Source organism: Dromiciops gliroides, chromosome 2 (assembly GCF_019393635.1).
Source record: "Dromiciops gliroides isolate mDroGli1 chromosome 2, mDroGli1.pri, whole genome shotgun sequence".
Lineage (NCBI taxonomy): Eukaryota > Metazoa > Chordata > Mammalia > Microbiotheria > Microbiotheriidae > Dromiciops > Dromiciops gliroides.
In genome coordinates, this window is record NC_057862.1 from 582438013 (window position 1) to 582454548 (window position 16536).

Consider the following 16536-nt stretch of genomic DNA (forward strand, 5'->3'; position numbering starts at 1 on the left):
CTCATGATGACACATCTTTACAGGTAGGCATGGGGAATAAATCGCACCCAGGTCTCCAGATTCTTAATCTTGTGTTACTGTCCCTCCTATTTACATCATCTTAAAGAGATCCCTAAAATTCTTTTGACAGGCTTTAAGCTATTTTTTCATACTTCCTTAAGTACAAAGTGAATAACTCTTACTGGCCTTTGCTGATACTATAAGGTCCTGCACATAAGTGGAAGTCTAAAAGCAATCTAAAAGCAATTGTCAGTTAATTTTCCATTTAAGAGGATACCATACACCTCAATGCTGTTAAAAATTGAGCAGGGTTTCAGGTAGAAATCTACAACTGTCCCTTTATCATCCCTCAACTGATACTGAAGTATGGCTAATTGGTTTAAAGTAAAAACAGCCAATTATATATTGACTGTTCTTTTGAAGAATGTTTTTTATCCTTCTGTAAAATCTTTGATATAAATCTAAAAAAGCAAGCATGACTACACTGACTACTTGAAATATAATAAAATATCACATTCAAATTCTGAAAATATACCTCATCCTTAAATGGCTTGCAAATACCTAGAAAGGAAAGAAAAGCTGTCTAGTGTCTAAGTTAGAGAGAGGTAGGGCAAATAACTAAGAATCATGTTGCCTTCCCAAGTCAGAGGCAAAGGAACTTGTCCTGGCTTCCAAGTGTTGAGAGAGCTAGTTTTATCTTCTGTCCAATTTTCCTATGTTTCAACTAGATGATGGGAAAAATTCTAAATTTTCTCTCGCAGGTGACCTTCTGGGGCCTTGGAATCAAACTCGTGACTCTAGGACATAAAATCTTTGTTTCTTTGATTTCAAAATGAGATATTTCAGTTTTTCAAGAACATTTGAAAGTCTACACATACACATTAAGTTAGTTTTACTTCATAAAAGGTGTATTATGAATTTGAAAGATTTCCTCTTGGACAAGTTTTTTCTTCCCATTCAAGTGGGTTTTTCGAATCAGTGTTTTCAAAGTGACCATGACCACGATATCTTTTTGTTCTACCAGAGGGTGGATTATGGGATGTGTCCTACCTTGAACAAAGACTATCAACAGGATTGCCCTCCAACATAACTATATCACACACATCATCTATTATCCCATAAAACTCCCCTACTTTGACCAATGGTATTCCATGGATGGTCCAGGCATTGGCCCCAGAATGCTAAAAAGCTAGCTAGTTCCCAGGCATTTGCTGCTGTTGTGAAGACAAAATTTTCTACCCTTCCAGAATTTCCATCTCTAGCCCCATTCCCTGTCCCACTTCCCCATCACCTTGAGATGCAGTAAATAACCTTCAGAGGATAGGCTCTGTGTTCTAGGCCAGTGGTAAATGAACAAGACTGCTCTTTTTTCCATTTTGACTGGGCCAGGATGAATTGGGATCAACATTACAATTCTCCTTTTGTTATCTTTCCCCCCAAATCCACCACTCTTCTGAACTTGATTTTGAGGGCATCACCAGTTGAACTTAGGTCAAGCAACAGACTGTCTGTAGCCTGAGGACAATCCTGGATGGCCACAAAGTGATTACTTTCTTTTTTGGCCATTGGAATCCATTGGAACAAAATGATAAAACATGTCTTTCCTTTCTATAGAGACTATGGTAGAGTAACAGAAACATGGTAAAGGCTGCTACAATTCACATTTCTCAATCTGCAAATCTTAATTATAATAACTAGCATTTATATATAATGCTTTAAGGTTTGCAAAGCACTTGACAAATACTACTCCAATTTATCTGCAGAGAGAAGTTAAGGGAATTGTTTGGTGTCACACAGCTAATAAGGGTTTGAGGTCAGATTTAACTCAGGAGTTCCTGATTCCAAGCCTACTGCCCTATCTACCTTACTACATAACTGCCGGCACTGTGTGCAAAATCTCATATATCAAATGAGGTAATACATTTTAAATCTCGCTGCAAACTGAAAAGTGTTTAAGCTGTTAAAGATAAAAAACTGCACTAACACTTTTGGAACATCCTGCATAAAAGTGTTAAGCTATCATCAGCATCATCAGTTTCTCTAACAGCCAACAAGCTAATACAATACTGGAGGAAATGACCCAAGGTTCCCCTCAGCGATACAAATAAGTTGCAGAGTTGGTTTCATCTTGCATCCAAAAGAAACAAGAAGCATTTCATAGGACATTTGGTCACTAAGGTCTTCCAAGATGACATCAGACGAATAGACCATAGTAAAGAACTCACCAACATTTTATGCAGAAGAGGAAGTACAAAAATTACATGAATAATTTGAGCAGATACTCCAAATTAAGTCAACTTACACCCCAATGTGAGAGGCCTCATGCCATAGTAGATAGAGATGGTGTCAAAGCCAGGAAGACTTGGGCTCAAGTCCCTCATCAGACATACTGGCTATGTGACTCTGAGTCAATCACTTAACTTCATGGTACTATAATTTGCAGAGAAGTTGTTGACCTGCACTGGGAGAAAGAATGTGAAGGATTTCCCTGTATCAATGAAATCTAATCTAGTCTCTATTCCTAAACCTTGATACTAACTTCAATACAAATGCAGGCCTAGGGAAGGACAGTGAAAACTTTGTTGGGACACTTTGAGCTTGTTTACTACTCAGAAGCCTCACATTTATATATCCCAACTTTTCTCTTTTCAAAAACAGTAAGAAGATACTCATATGTAGTTGGCAAGCATGGTATAACAGAAAAAAATGAAACTAACTTTAACAGATAGGAAAGGACTTAGCAATCATTTCAGCCTGAATACATGCAAATTATTGACTGGTTAAAGGTCAAAGAATATGACAACTTGGAAGAAAAGACAAAGGTAAGATGACATTAGATGCATCTCCAATCAGTTACATAGGGCAGCTCCTATCTAATCAATCAAACTCTTGATATAAAAGGATAATGGTAGGGAGGCAATTTAAGGGGCTTGTGAGAGGGAGAAGGGGTAGACAAAAGCAAAGATCTCATCATTATTTTTCGTTTGTTGGTTTTTTGGTTTTTTTTGGCGGGGCAATGAGAGTTAAGTGACTTGCCCAGGGTCACACAGCTAGTAAGTGTCAAGTGTCAGAGGCCGGATTTGAACTCAGGTCCTCCTGAATCCAGGACTGGTGCTTTATCCACTGCACCACCTAGCTGCCCCATATCATTATTTTTCAATAATATTTTTATTCATTTTGATTAAAAGTTTAATTGATAGAAAACCTTCAATCCCATGTCACATGGAGAGATATAGTAGCCAAGAGTAACACCAATTTAGAGTATGAACACCTGTCTAAAATATTATTGGAGGAGGAAGATGGAAGTCTATAAATAGTTTCTGCCTCACAAAACATCAAAAAGCATATGAGGGGAAAATGAATCTCTAAGAACTTGGCATGGAATCTAGCTAAGTCAAATGACTATCTGAAGAGGGAAAACAGAAGGAAGATACAAACAAATTTAAAATGGAACAGATCTGCCAACATTTTAAAAGTAATATATTCTCATCAGCACTGCTAGTGTAACAACATTTTGCACTCACCCCAGCACCTGTTGTATTCTGTGAATGAATGTCACGAACACTTGCTAAGATTAAGTAAGGGATAGCAACAAAATATATTCAAAAGAAATCCAACATAGAGGTGAAATTTTTATACTCTATTTTTTTAAAAAATAAGCTTATGTTTATTTTTTTAATTTATTTTTTTGCAGGGCAATGGGGGGCTAAGTGACTTGCCCAGGGTCACACAGCCAGCAAGTGTCAAGTGTCTGAGGCTGGATTTGAACTCAGGAACTCCTGAATCCAGGGCCGGTGCTTTATCCACTGCGCCACCTAGCTGCCCCTATACTCTATTTTAAAAAGTATTTTTCCTCCAATTAACAAGCATTTATTTTCTCTTCTTATCCCCCTCTCCTCATTGAGAAAGAAAAAAAACAAAACAAATTCCCAAATTGGCCACGTCCAAAAAATATGTGTATCAACATGCACCCTGAGTTTACCATGGAGATGACAATTTTGGAGGTAATCAGGAATAACTTAAAGAAGAAAAGAGTATACTGAATGGAGGAAAGGAAGGGAACCTTCATTTTTAACAACTCAATCCTTATAAAACATCAAAAAAAATCACTAACACTAGAGATAGACTCTGATAATGTAAATGAAGTCTTCCCTTCCCCATCATAAATTCCAGATAGTAACAGACAACTATAAAACAAGTAGTGGAAAAAAGAGAGGAAGAAATTCTGATTAATTTAAAGGAGATGTTCTTAACATTTTTTGGTATCCTTTACCCCCTTCACTTTGGTAAGTCAAGTGAAGCCTATAGATCTCTTCTCAGAATAATGTTTCTATATGGAAAAATAAAATATACAATCTTACAAACAAATTATAGTGAAATATAGTTACCAAAATGCTAAAAAAACAAATTTGAGGTAGAGTTCATGAACTCCCTGAAATCCATCCCAAGCAATTTGTGGATCCTAGGTTAAGAACTTCTGGTTGAAGGCTTACTTAACTTGTGGCAGCAGGCTATGCTGCTTTTCCAAAAAAAAAAAAAAAACCAAAACCCTGACCTTTTTAATTTAAAATTCTCTTTCTACTTATCATATTATAGCTCTCAAATAATTTACAATTCACTAAAATTTGTTATTAAATGAAATAATTCAACAGTTATGATTATGGAGCTTAAGGTGAACAACTTACAAATGACCTAAACTTGTTCCTAACCGAAACAATACAACTTTTAAATTTAGTTTCCTTAAAATATACATGGATAATGATAAACATTTGTAAGACTAGAAGTCCACCTCTAAAATGGGTAAGGCATATGCCTAGGATAACATAACTACTTGGGAGCAGAGTCAGCATTAGGATCCAAGTCACCTGACTCTCAGTCCAGTAGTTTTTCTACCTCACTAAGCTTCCATAATCTGACAAACTATCAAATATGCCAAGAATGACACCCAAATAGCCTACGGTCCCATAGGATATTTTTGACTGAAAATGGGATGACATGGGTAACAAACTTGATGAACTAGGTTACTCTAGGACTGTTCAAGTGCTCCCAGGCCATTCTCACATAAAACCTGTACAAAAACAGGCCTGGACTTCAGATAAAGAGGTAGGGACAGACTGTTGCATATACATACTTATGTAGAGAGAAAATGACTTACCTGGCCCCCAAACCTCACTTTGCAGATGTTAAATATAATACAACCAGCAGAAATCCACTAATGATTCTTTCTTGCTATAGGTTTAACTCCTAAGTTTTACTCAGTCCTTGGGCAGCTTGAATATTAGGAAAACCGTATCTACTTCACAGGATCATAGATTTAGGACTGGAAGTGACCCTAGAGATGTCTCATCTTTGACTTTACAAGTAAGGATATTCATTTGTCTATAATGTCCTCCTCCTTCCCATATCTTAACCTGCTGAATTCTTAACCATCCTTTAAAACCCAACTAAAATGCCATCTCTTTTATGAGGGCCCCTCTCCCCAGTTTCTCATTTGCATTTACAGAAGGGATTCCCTTACAAGCAAAGTTCTATGTGTTGATGACATCAGAGGTCCATACATATATTTTTTGCATACATGCACACAAATATATATATATGAATATACTAATGTATGTACATATACACCATATATATCACATGGCTGGGGAAGGGAAGAATCAGTGCAAATTTTATGAATGAGGTGGTGTCTGAGTTGAACATTAATGGGAAGAATTTCACAGACAGAAACTGAGGGTCAGGGGGATGGAGTGGATAGGAAGACCATCTCAAGCCTACCAGACAGCAGCCCCAAATGGGAAGGAATCAGGGAACTGTGGGTAATCTGCTTTATAATCACCTAGAGCAATGTTGGTTATCAACTTTGGTTTCAGAACACTGTGTATTCAATTATTTCAAATGTTGAGGATCATATAAAAATTTCAACTTTTAAAAAACACATTAATACAAGATTTGCTTGACAATTCATATAAGCAGGTGGCCCACAGAGGACTTAGGGAGTCTTTTTCTTTAAAGTTTACAGAAAGGAAGTTCTTGCCTCCAAGATTTGGTTGTTTGGGTAGAAGAGATACCATTTTTTTTCCCCAGGAGGGAGAAATGAATTTATGTGTTCCCTATATCTCTGGGTTGGAATATATTTTCACCATAGAATTTCAGTTATAGTATAGTTTAATCCACTTTTGTGGGCTGGCTTAGGAACTTAATCAACATTTAGAATATTGTTTCTTTGAGAAAAATTCAAAAATTGCTATTTCCAAAGAACTGACCTTCTAAGCATGTATTTAGGACAGAAATTATTTGTACATTAAGTATCTTCCTGGACATGCCACAACTTTTCTGTCTTAAAAGTTGAGAAATGACATCAGGAGGTTAGGAATCATGTTTAATGTTCAACACAATACTTCTAACACTATTGAAATTTAAAATAGAAATGTGTCGATTTAAGATCAAGACTTCATAGCTGAAAATACAAGTTTACATTTAACAGTGGGCAGGTGCCAAAACTTTATTAAAGCATAGATGTTTTTGAACAGCAAGTTCATAAAAGGCAATGCTGCTTCTTTCAATCTGGCAAAACAATTACTCTCCCTCAAATTAAGATGAGGTTTTAAACATTACATTGTAAAGTCTTTGAGATAACGAAAATGTACTCTTCAACAAATACATCAAAGTAATAAAATATGTACTGAATATTAAATTATAAGACAAAGTACAAGGTTAAGGGCATTTAAAGTAAAACACTTCAGTCAAAAAAGCAATTATAATAGAATTTAACTTTTAAGTAACACTAGAGTCTATGTATTACACAGAAGCAAGAAGAGACAATTATTTCAGCACCTAAGAACACTTAAATTGAAGTGGCTTGCCACTGCCAATTCACATGGACTAGGCAATTTAAATGTATTGTCCATATATCAGAACAGAACAGTCACAACAATGGAAGCCTGACAGTAAGAAGGTATGAGAATAATTAGGGACAGCTTGAAAGGACAGTGGAGGATCGCTAATACTAAAAATTAACCTTGGTAGTGACAAGTATGCACAGAATGATGTATACAGGGAAGAACCAGCAGTCCAACTAGACTAGAACAGAGATTTTGTGAAGGGGAATAATACAAAATAAGTAAGATTGGAAAGGCAGGTAGGAAACCTTGTGGAGGGCTTTAAATGACAGAAGAGAGCATATTTTATCCTAGAGACCACAGGCAGTCTATTCAAGATTTTGAGCAAGGGGAAGAAGTGTGTGTGTGTGTGTGTGTGTGTGTGTGTGTGTGTGTGTGTGTGTGTGAGAGAGAGAGAGAGAGAGAGAGAGAGAGAGAGAGAGAGAGAGATCTGTAAAGGTTAAGAATATTAATTTGGAAGCTGGATTGGAGACCAGTTAGAAGACTAGTGTATATTATAGAGAAAAAAAGATTTTTAAAGACTTTAGGAATCTGATCAATACAATCATAAACCATGAATTCAGAACAATGAAGATAAAACATGCTACTCATCTTATGACAAAAGAAAGTGAGCTTGAAATGCAGAAGAGATGCATAATTTTGCACAAGGTTCTGGACTATGTACTGTGTATTGAGGGATTTGTTTTTCTTGTTTTTAAAAAAACATTTGTTCAATGGGTATAGTGGTAGGAGGGACATATTAATAAAAAAATACTTGTTACTTGAAAAATAAAAATAATAAATTGTTTTTAAAGGCCATTTTAAAACTAAGCAAGCAGTTACAAGGACCTAAACTAAGTTGATGGCTGTGTGAATGAAGAGAAGGGAACATTAGAGAGATATTATGGAGATAGATGTGCCAAATTATAGGATACAGGGGTTGAGGGAGAAAGAAGAATCAAGGATAATTCCAAAGCTGTTCACTTGGCAACTGGAAAGATGGAAATGCATTCAACATAAACTATTTAGTATGAAAGAGACAAGGCTTTTAGGAGAACTATGAATTTCATTTTGGACACATCAAGTTTTAGACACCTATAGGACATCCCACTGGAGACAGCCAGGAGACAGCTGGTAACATGTACTTGAAGTTTAACAGAAGTTAAAGCTAGATGTACAGACTTTGGAGTCAACTACACAGAAATGATTCAACTGAGGGGAGCTAAAGGGAGCACTAAAAGAGTATGTGGAGAGAGAAGAGAGTCAGATAATGTGCTTTATAAGATTCCCCACACTTAATAATCATGAGGAAGAGTATGATAACCTGGCAAAGAATACCAAGAAAGAGTAGTCAGATGGAGAGGGCAAGAACCACAAGAGAGTAGTGTTACAGAAAGTAAGGAGAGAAAGTCTGGGGTAGGGCTGGAGTGTGGGATATGGGAGTGAGTGGTCAAGAGACACACGCTATAGAGAGGTTAGCAATCTTGGAAGAAGCAATTTTATTCTAGTGGTGGGGTTGGAAGTTAGGCTGTAAAGGACTGGAAAGTGAATGGGAGATAAGGAAATGGAGCCACATATAGACATAGTATTTTAGAATTTTGGTTGTGAAAAAGAACAAATATAGGGTGATAGCATGAAGGAATAGTAGGGTCAAGTGAAACAGTTTGATTTTTTTCAGATTTTGAAGTTTCATTTTAAGTGTTGGGGAGCGTCTGAGAACATTTGAAGGTGATAGGGAAGAAGTCAGTGGCTATGGAAAAGTTGAAGATGGGAGAAACAAAGGGGATGAAGAAGAAGAAAGGCTCCCAGAAGAGAGAAGAGGGAATAAGATTTAAGAGCATTAAGTGGAACATTTGAAAAGAAATCTTACCTCTTCAGCAGTAAATAGGGAGAGAATAGGAGAATGATGAAAAGTGGAGTTTTGAGGGCTGGAGTGAGGGAGAAGAGGTAGCTTCAGATGAATGGTCTCATTTCTCAGGAAATGAGCACATGGGAGTCTGCTGAAAAGGAGGGAAAAAGAAGTGGCGTGGGAAGAGTAAAGAGAGTGTACCTGGTTTAGGATACCTGTGTGTAGAATGTAGTCAGAGAATTATACAGGAAAACACATCACCCAGTAGTGAAGGCCGAATTGATGAGAACATAACCAGGAGGGAACCCAGTTGGCAGTTGCAGAACATTCCTCCACAATGCTCAGCAGCATGGAGGTAGGAACAGGAAAGCAGTTCATAGGCACTAAGACAAGAGAGTGAGAGATTCAAAGGTACCAGCTAGTATATAATTTTTGGGGGGAGGGGGTGGGAGCGTGGCAATGAGGGTTAAGTGACTTGCCCAGGGTCACACAGCTAGTAAGTGTTGTATAGAATTGTTATTTGAGGTTTTTATGACCCTATCTTTTGGCTAGAATTAAAAAACCCCTGGCAGCGGCGCACTGGCCTGGGGCTCAGGCTAGCACCTCCTCAAACAGCACAGTGCTCCACCCACTGGTTGTAGCTGTCGCCATGGTGCTGGCACCTCACATCATCATCACTCGACAACGCCTACATGGGCCTGGCAAAATTATGATGACTGGAAGCCCAGTGAGGACAGTCATGTGACTGTCAGTCAGAGCTGCCAGCCAATTGGCTTGGGGCTGTGTGTGGTCAGCCTGGGGTCTGCTGGGAAGGGAGGTTTTTCCGCCATTCTAGCTTGAAGCTGGAAGGCGAAAGGACAGTGCTGTGTGTTCTCAGCTGATTCCTGGGTGGTGGTGTTATTCGGGTTGTATTATTTCCCTTTCCCCATTTTATTTCCTTTCCCTTAATCCTACTGATCCTGTTTGTGTTTTTTTAAGTTTGTTCTTGTTAAATGAATCCTACTGTTTTGAGGGAGGCTGTCGGTCTCCTTCCTTGCCCCAATATTGCAGCAAGCCGCCTAGCTAACATTCCCCAATTAAAAATTGGTCCTTACAGTGTCAAGTGTCTGAGTCTGGATTTGAACTCAGGTCCTCCTGAATCCAAGGCCAGTGCTCTATCCACTGTGCCACCTAGCTGTATATAATTGAAACAGCTGATAATAGGTTCAAGACTAAAGTGGCAATACTCTGGAAGAAAATGGAGGAAGGAATAAAGAAACTAGATGTCTCACTTGGTGAGGATGAGCAATACATCTGGTGTGGTAAAAAAAAATATGAAAGTTTTTTAACAGTCGGTTAGGATAACTGAAAGATGCCAGTTTTTCTTAAGGACCACCGTTTTGGGGAGGAGACCAACGGCATGAGCTGCGCACGTCAGACTGCCTGCTACGCACTCGACTTCCGGGGTGTGAGCTTAAAAGGCAAGGAGAGAACGGAAGTGGGGGCTTTTTTCCTGCTCTGCTGGTCTCCTGACTGTGCTGCACAGACGGTCTCTCTCTCTCTCCAAAGGTGGCCTTCAGTTTTGGTGAGTTTTTATAAGGAATATAGACTAAGCTTAGACTTAAGACAATTTGTATTGTGTTTCTACTTTCCTATCCTTCTAATCAACATCACCTTGTGACTACCATAACAATAAAAGGTCTATCTAGAAAACCAAAGCTTCTTCCATTTACTAGTCTGGGGGATAAATTAAGGGAAAGGTTAAGTAGGGGGAGATTTTATGATCTAATATCCAATTTTAAATCTCACACTGGGAAGAGTAAGGCACAAGAGGAGATAGAAGGTATAAAATGATTATAGTCAAATAGGGAAATGTCAGTGTTCTGGGCAATAGAAGTGAAACAACTGTGTGTGGCTGAAACAGAATCAAGACGGGTCATATAAGGAGACTGATGAACTTGGAGATCATGGTGTTTAAGGAGACATCAATATGGGTGCTAAAATTTGCAGGGATGAGAACAAGGGACTGAGCTGGAATGGAATCTGTGAATTAGGTAATGAACTTCTCAGGAAGGGAAAATCTCCTGGAGTTTGACAGGCAGAGACAAGGAGTTTACTTACTCAGTTTGATAAATAGTAGTGAGTCTCTCAGTGAAGTTACCAAGTGATGGTACAAAAGTACAATCTGGAATTGAAAGTGAGGAGCAAGGAATGTTCCTACTCCTTTGCTTGTCTTTGTAACCCTGACACTTAGCTGAGTGCCTTGAACATAGGAAGTGCTTACTAAGTACTTGTTGACTATCTCCTACTCCTCCTGCCTCAGTGCTTATAGAGTACCCAGTACTGGACAGTGTATCTATGCATGCACTGTCTTTTGGGGAAAGCCAGCTTAAAGAAAATGGAAAGAACATATGCCTCTTTATCCTTTACCCAGGATAAAAGGGAGCTTATTTATAAGAGGAAGGATTCCAAAGGGCACAAAGGAACAGAAGGACAGAGGATGATATAGACTATGGAGGGTTAAGACTGAGGTACATAGGGATGAGTGTGGGAAGAGATACATAGGAATAAATGGAGCCCCAGCTGGGAATCTGTTTAGTACAGAAAGGTGAATGAGCATGTGATAGAGCGCAGCCCCTAGTGTCTTGTGATGTCTAAGTATAGTCAGAGTGGGCGCTCTCTGTCTCCCAGAAGGCCAGAATCTCATTCCTCTGAGACCTCCATGGCTGAGGAAAAATAAGGTGGTGATTACATCCTTGAAGGTTAGGCTGAACTCAGGCAGTCCAACCTCCTCTCTGTCCTTGCTGCTCCTTTCCCTCCCACTAAAACCTCGTTTTTGAGGAAAAGCCAGAACAGACATCCTTTTATTCTAGCACCCCAACTCCTATTCTTTAGTTCTTTTTTATATGTGTCATCTTCCTCTATTAGAATTTAAGCTCCTTTTCTAGGGCAGGGACTATTTTTCTTTTTGTATGCGTATCCCCAATGCCTGCTACATAATAAGTACCTAAAAAATGCTTGCTGACTTCCACAGCCTCAAAAATGGCTGTCACATAGACACTTAGCTCCTGTTCATAAGTCTTTTTTTTTCTTTCAACAGGGCAATGAGGGTTAAGTGACTTGCCCAGGGTCACACAGCTAGTAAGTGTCAAGTATCTGAACCAGCTTTGAACTCAGGTCCTCCTGAATTCAGGGCCAGTGCTTTATCCACTGCGCCACCTAGCGGCCCCTCCTATTCATAAATCTTAAGCGAAGGTCCTCAGGGTATTTTAGATCCAATGAAGCTTGGGATTAGGGCAGTTTAAGTACCTTTCAGAACAGTTTTTTAGATCTCCTAGGTGCCTAGAGCTGAGGTCTGAGATGGCAGAAAAACCTTTCAGAGCAAGCGCTCTCTAGGCTCAAAGGACGAGTGGCTGCGGCTGTGAGGCCTTTAGGGAAGACCAACACAGGACGATAACATGTGTATACGAAAAAATCTAATGTAACATAAATTGTGGTAAGGGAAAAAAAGAGGCAGACTAAGTACTAGAAGAAAATCTGAGGAAAAATATTATCTGTTCTACTTTTCTTTCTACGTCAACAAGCACTTGTAGTTCTAACTTCCATCCACTCTACCCTCAAAAAAACTTTTTTAAAAAGAAAAGGAAAGGAGACAAGAGGAAAGGAAAGGCAAGAAAAAGAAAAAACAAAAACCCTCTACTACTTTTATGCTTCACCTAGGAAACTTTCAACATACATTACTTCTGGGCTTCTGAATCTCACCAAACTTCAAAAGCCTAATTTAAATGTGTGTTCCTGTGTTGTTGTTGTTGTTTTTGCAGGGCAATGGGGCTTAAGTGACTTGCCCAAGGTCACACAGCTAGTAAGTGTCAAGTGTCTGAGCCGGATTTGAACTCAGGAACTCCTCAATCCAGGGCTGGTGCTTTATCCACTGCGCCACCTCGCTGCCCCTGTTACTGTGTTTTTTAAGGGCTAGGGTTAAGAATTAAGAGATCTTAGGGTAATGATGGGGCTGTCTCATACTACACTTTTGGACACTTTTAAATGCATTTCTACAGGAACAATCTAACATTATAAACTAAAATATATACAATATTTCCTGTAATCATAGAGAATCATTGCGTTCTTTAAGAGAAAATCTTCAAATAAAGCTAGCACAATTTTCAATCTGACAAGAAGTTTAGTGGAAAATGTAATGAATCAACAAATCTATCAACTGATATTTGTCAAAAGAACATCTTTAACATATCCATTAAAAACATCTTTTGAACATCTGAACTGCATGCTTCCAAAGCTAATCATGTACCACAAAACAGGGGAAAATAGAATAAATTACCTGAACTGAAGATGCTGATTCATGTGAATGGTCATTAGCAGCTGCTCCTTGGGAAGTTGCCAGAGGGACTGTGTGAGTCTTTTGGGTCAATGAACTAACATTACTTTCACCTGTCCTATGTGACTGGCAGGCCTCTTTTCTAAGGGGAGACTCCACAGTCTGCTCATCTCCAAATGCAGCCCAAGAGCAACTCTCCTTTTGTTCATCCTCAAAGGCATTCCAATCTGCAGCTTGGTTAGGACCAGCTGAACTAAAATCTGCAAAATCATCTGGGTCTTGAAAAGCACTGCACTCATCTTGAATTTTTGGCCCCAAATCAAGATTCTGAAATTGACTATAACCACTATTTTTTAGCTGTGAAGGAGGTTCAATTCCTGACACAGAAGACTTTCTTGCAACTTCATACCCTTCTGATACAATATCAGAAGTTTGTTTCAGTTCTAACTGAGAATATGTTATTTCCTCTTGACAAGTAGCAGCATCTGTATCCCCCAAATCACCGAAGTCATCACTTGGTTCACTAAAATGTAGAAACTGTTCTGAGGACTCTTCAAAAGTTATGTCACTCATTGAATCTTGAGTACCACTAACAAAAGGTGGAGTTGCACCACTGACTGTGCCAAAGTCACCAAAATCATCTTCATTCGTATCACTACAAGACACAAAATCATTACTACTATCCCCATTTTTCAACTCTATAGAATCATCCAAAACATTTTCTTCTGTCAGATCTATGCTGGTGCTTTGGATGTTTGTACATTTAACAGTTTCTTCTTTGGGAGGATAACTAATGTTGTCATTGGTTTCAGAAGTTTTAATACTGTCCACACAGAGAGCTGCACATTTAAAAGTTAAGAAATCAAGTTTCTCATCAGTTTCACACTGTTCTCTCCTAAGTGTTTCTGCATTATCAGTTGTGTCTGCTGAATTCAAGGTTGATTGTGTGCTAGTATTTGATTCAATCTGTTCCAGTGTTGAAGGGTCATATTTTTCATTAGTTACTACACTGATTTCTGAAATGCAAACCTGATTCTCTTGATCAAGAGTCTCTTCTTCGTTTTCACAGCTTCTCTCTGAAGATGCTTGTTTTACAGAACTTCCTTCATGGATTCTGTTTATTTTATTGTTTTCCTGAATGGTTAGTGCTTCTCTGACATTTAAAACTTCACATCTTGTTTCTTCCAGTTGTACCTTTTCCTTTTTGGAAAACGTGGCAAAATCTGCAAACTCCTCAGCAGGACTAGGTGTGGAGTCTAAGTGAAGCTCAGTGCTGTGACTTTCTGGTCTCTCTGAATCAATGATGTCTAAGTCTTCCTTTCCCTGAGGATTTACAGTGTCCAGTGCTGCAAACCCATTTGTTAAAATCTCTATACATGTGGGTTTCTCACCATTACAACTATCTATTTGCTTGTCATGACAAACTACTTTCATATCAATTCTAAAGCCTTCAGATGTTCCAACATTCTCTCTCTGCTCTACTACTTCATTTAAATCTCCTGGACTTTCTATACTGTCAATTAAAACATTTGAAGTTCTGGACTGAATTATTTCTTTGCTGGTGGTAGAAGGTAAAACATCAGACTGTTCTTTCATAAGACTAGGAAGTTCAGTAATGCTGTCTTTACCATTACCATTTTTAATGGGCTTAAAGCTTGTAAAGCTATCTACATTTTCTGAGAAACCATGAATCGGCATAAAATGATTTGAAGGTATAAATTCTTCCTTGGAATTGGTAAACTCGGGTGCATCAAAATCAACAAATCCTACACCAGAAGGGCTGACTTCAGAAAACCCACCAAATTCTCCAAATTCATCTTCATCATCATCATCTGCTCCATTGTCTAATGGTGGTGGAGATGAAGAGTACATTCGAATGATATCTGGTTCCATTGTTCAACTGCTTTTAGAAGATTAATTTATACCTGCCAAAAAAAAAAAAAAAGGAAAGTGGGTTTTTTTTGTTCTATTATCTTAAAATTTAAAAAGGTGATGCTATATTATGTTTTTCTTTTTTGCTTCTTTAAGGGTTAACTGTTTAAAAAGCTGTATCACATAGATAAGAAATAGTTCTAATTTATAATGTTTTGGGGGAAGGGTTTAATGACTGTTCAAAAGTCTAAGATTTCATTAGGATAATGTGCATACTTATATATTAGAATAGAGTTAAAGTTTTTATAATGTGTTGGTTAATTTGGGGGGGGGGGCGCTATGGTTCTAAAAAGCAACCAATGACCAGAATATCAGTACCTTTAATAGCCTTAGACTTATAGCCTATTAACTATGGAAAAAGAAAAGTCATTGACATTCCTTAATCCTTCTTTTGGTACAGGGACACTAGCTGACACAGGGAATAAAATAGCAGGATTATAAATTTTGAGGAAAGCTGGAATAAATGGGCTACTTAAATTTATTTCAATCATCTATGAATTTTTAAAAATCATGACATACTTAGTGCTTCTACTGGTTTTTAAAAGCTAACAATAACATTTTCTCTGAAGAAAAAGAATAAAAGCAGTTTAATTCAGCAAAAGCCTAAATGACAAAATGATGCAGGTTCCTTAGCGTGTCCTTCAGTTACACTTAAAGCTTTCTTCTAAAATATCTCAAAACCAATTATATTAATACTTTCTATTATTATCTTATTTTATTATTCAGGTAAAGCTACTTTGGGAAGAAAATGTGTAATAGGGTAAGATGACATAAAATTTTGGAAAAGAAAATTATAAAATGTACTTGGTTGCATTTGGAGTTTCAATCTCGCACATTAATAGCAAATAAGAATCATATGAACCACAAAACATTTTAAAATGAAAATTACACAGGCTTTTTAGTAGTAATATTTCACAGCTCAGGAAATTCCATCTTTAAACTTGAAAAATGCTAAATGCTGATTTCTAAGCAGTTGTTTTATCACTAAGGTATTTTAAAAACATAAAACACTAAAATACAAGATACCAGAATTCCTTATACCAGCTAATGACAGTTCAAAACTCCTTCTCTCTTTATTCATAAAGATGTAAAGTGATTTGTGATTCAATAAAATGCCATTCAATTTTAACTCAGAGAATACTTTGGGCAGTCAGACCAAGTCCATCTTCAGGCTACTAAAAAGCAATAGAATGGAAGTTTAAAAAGAAAGTATGAAGATAAAGGGTTCTTCGGCATGTCATCATATATCCCTCCAAAGATACAGAAAAAAAATCAAGCCAATCCAACTAACATAAATTTTTGCTTTAAATCTACATTACAGATCTTTTAAAAAAACAAATGAGGTATAAAGTATCCAATTGGGTTCCTGGGGGGAAAAAAGACAGCGAGTATGGTTCCTAGGGCTTACAAAATTTCTTACTACTCTGTTAAGGAGAGCTTTTTCAGGTGATTCAATTTTTTTAAAACTGAAAAAAAAAAAAAGGTTAGAGATATCTAAAGACCTGAGATTATTAGAATTATTTTAGCTGTTTCACATGTTAAAAAAAAAGTCTTCCAGTTAAACT

General features: G+C 37.7%; 1 protein-coding gene across 2 annotated transcripts in view; it reads right to left on the bottom strand.

Moving 5' to 3' along the window:
• AFTPH (aftiphilin) overlaps positions 1–16536 on the bottom strand; it is a 109657-nt gene that overhangs the window by 59960 nt on the left and 33161 nt on the right. For both annotated transcript variants that reach the window (XM_043983635.1, XM_043983634.1), the window contains exon 2: positions 13043–14964. In XM_043983635.1, the coding sequence (XP_043839570.1) occupies positions 13043–14932 (1890 nt within the window). In that variant the 5' untranslated portion in view covers positions 14933–14964. The remainder of the gene's footprint in view (positions 1–13042; positions 14965–16536) is intronic.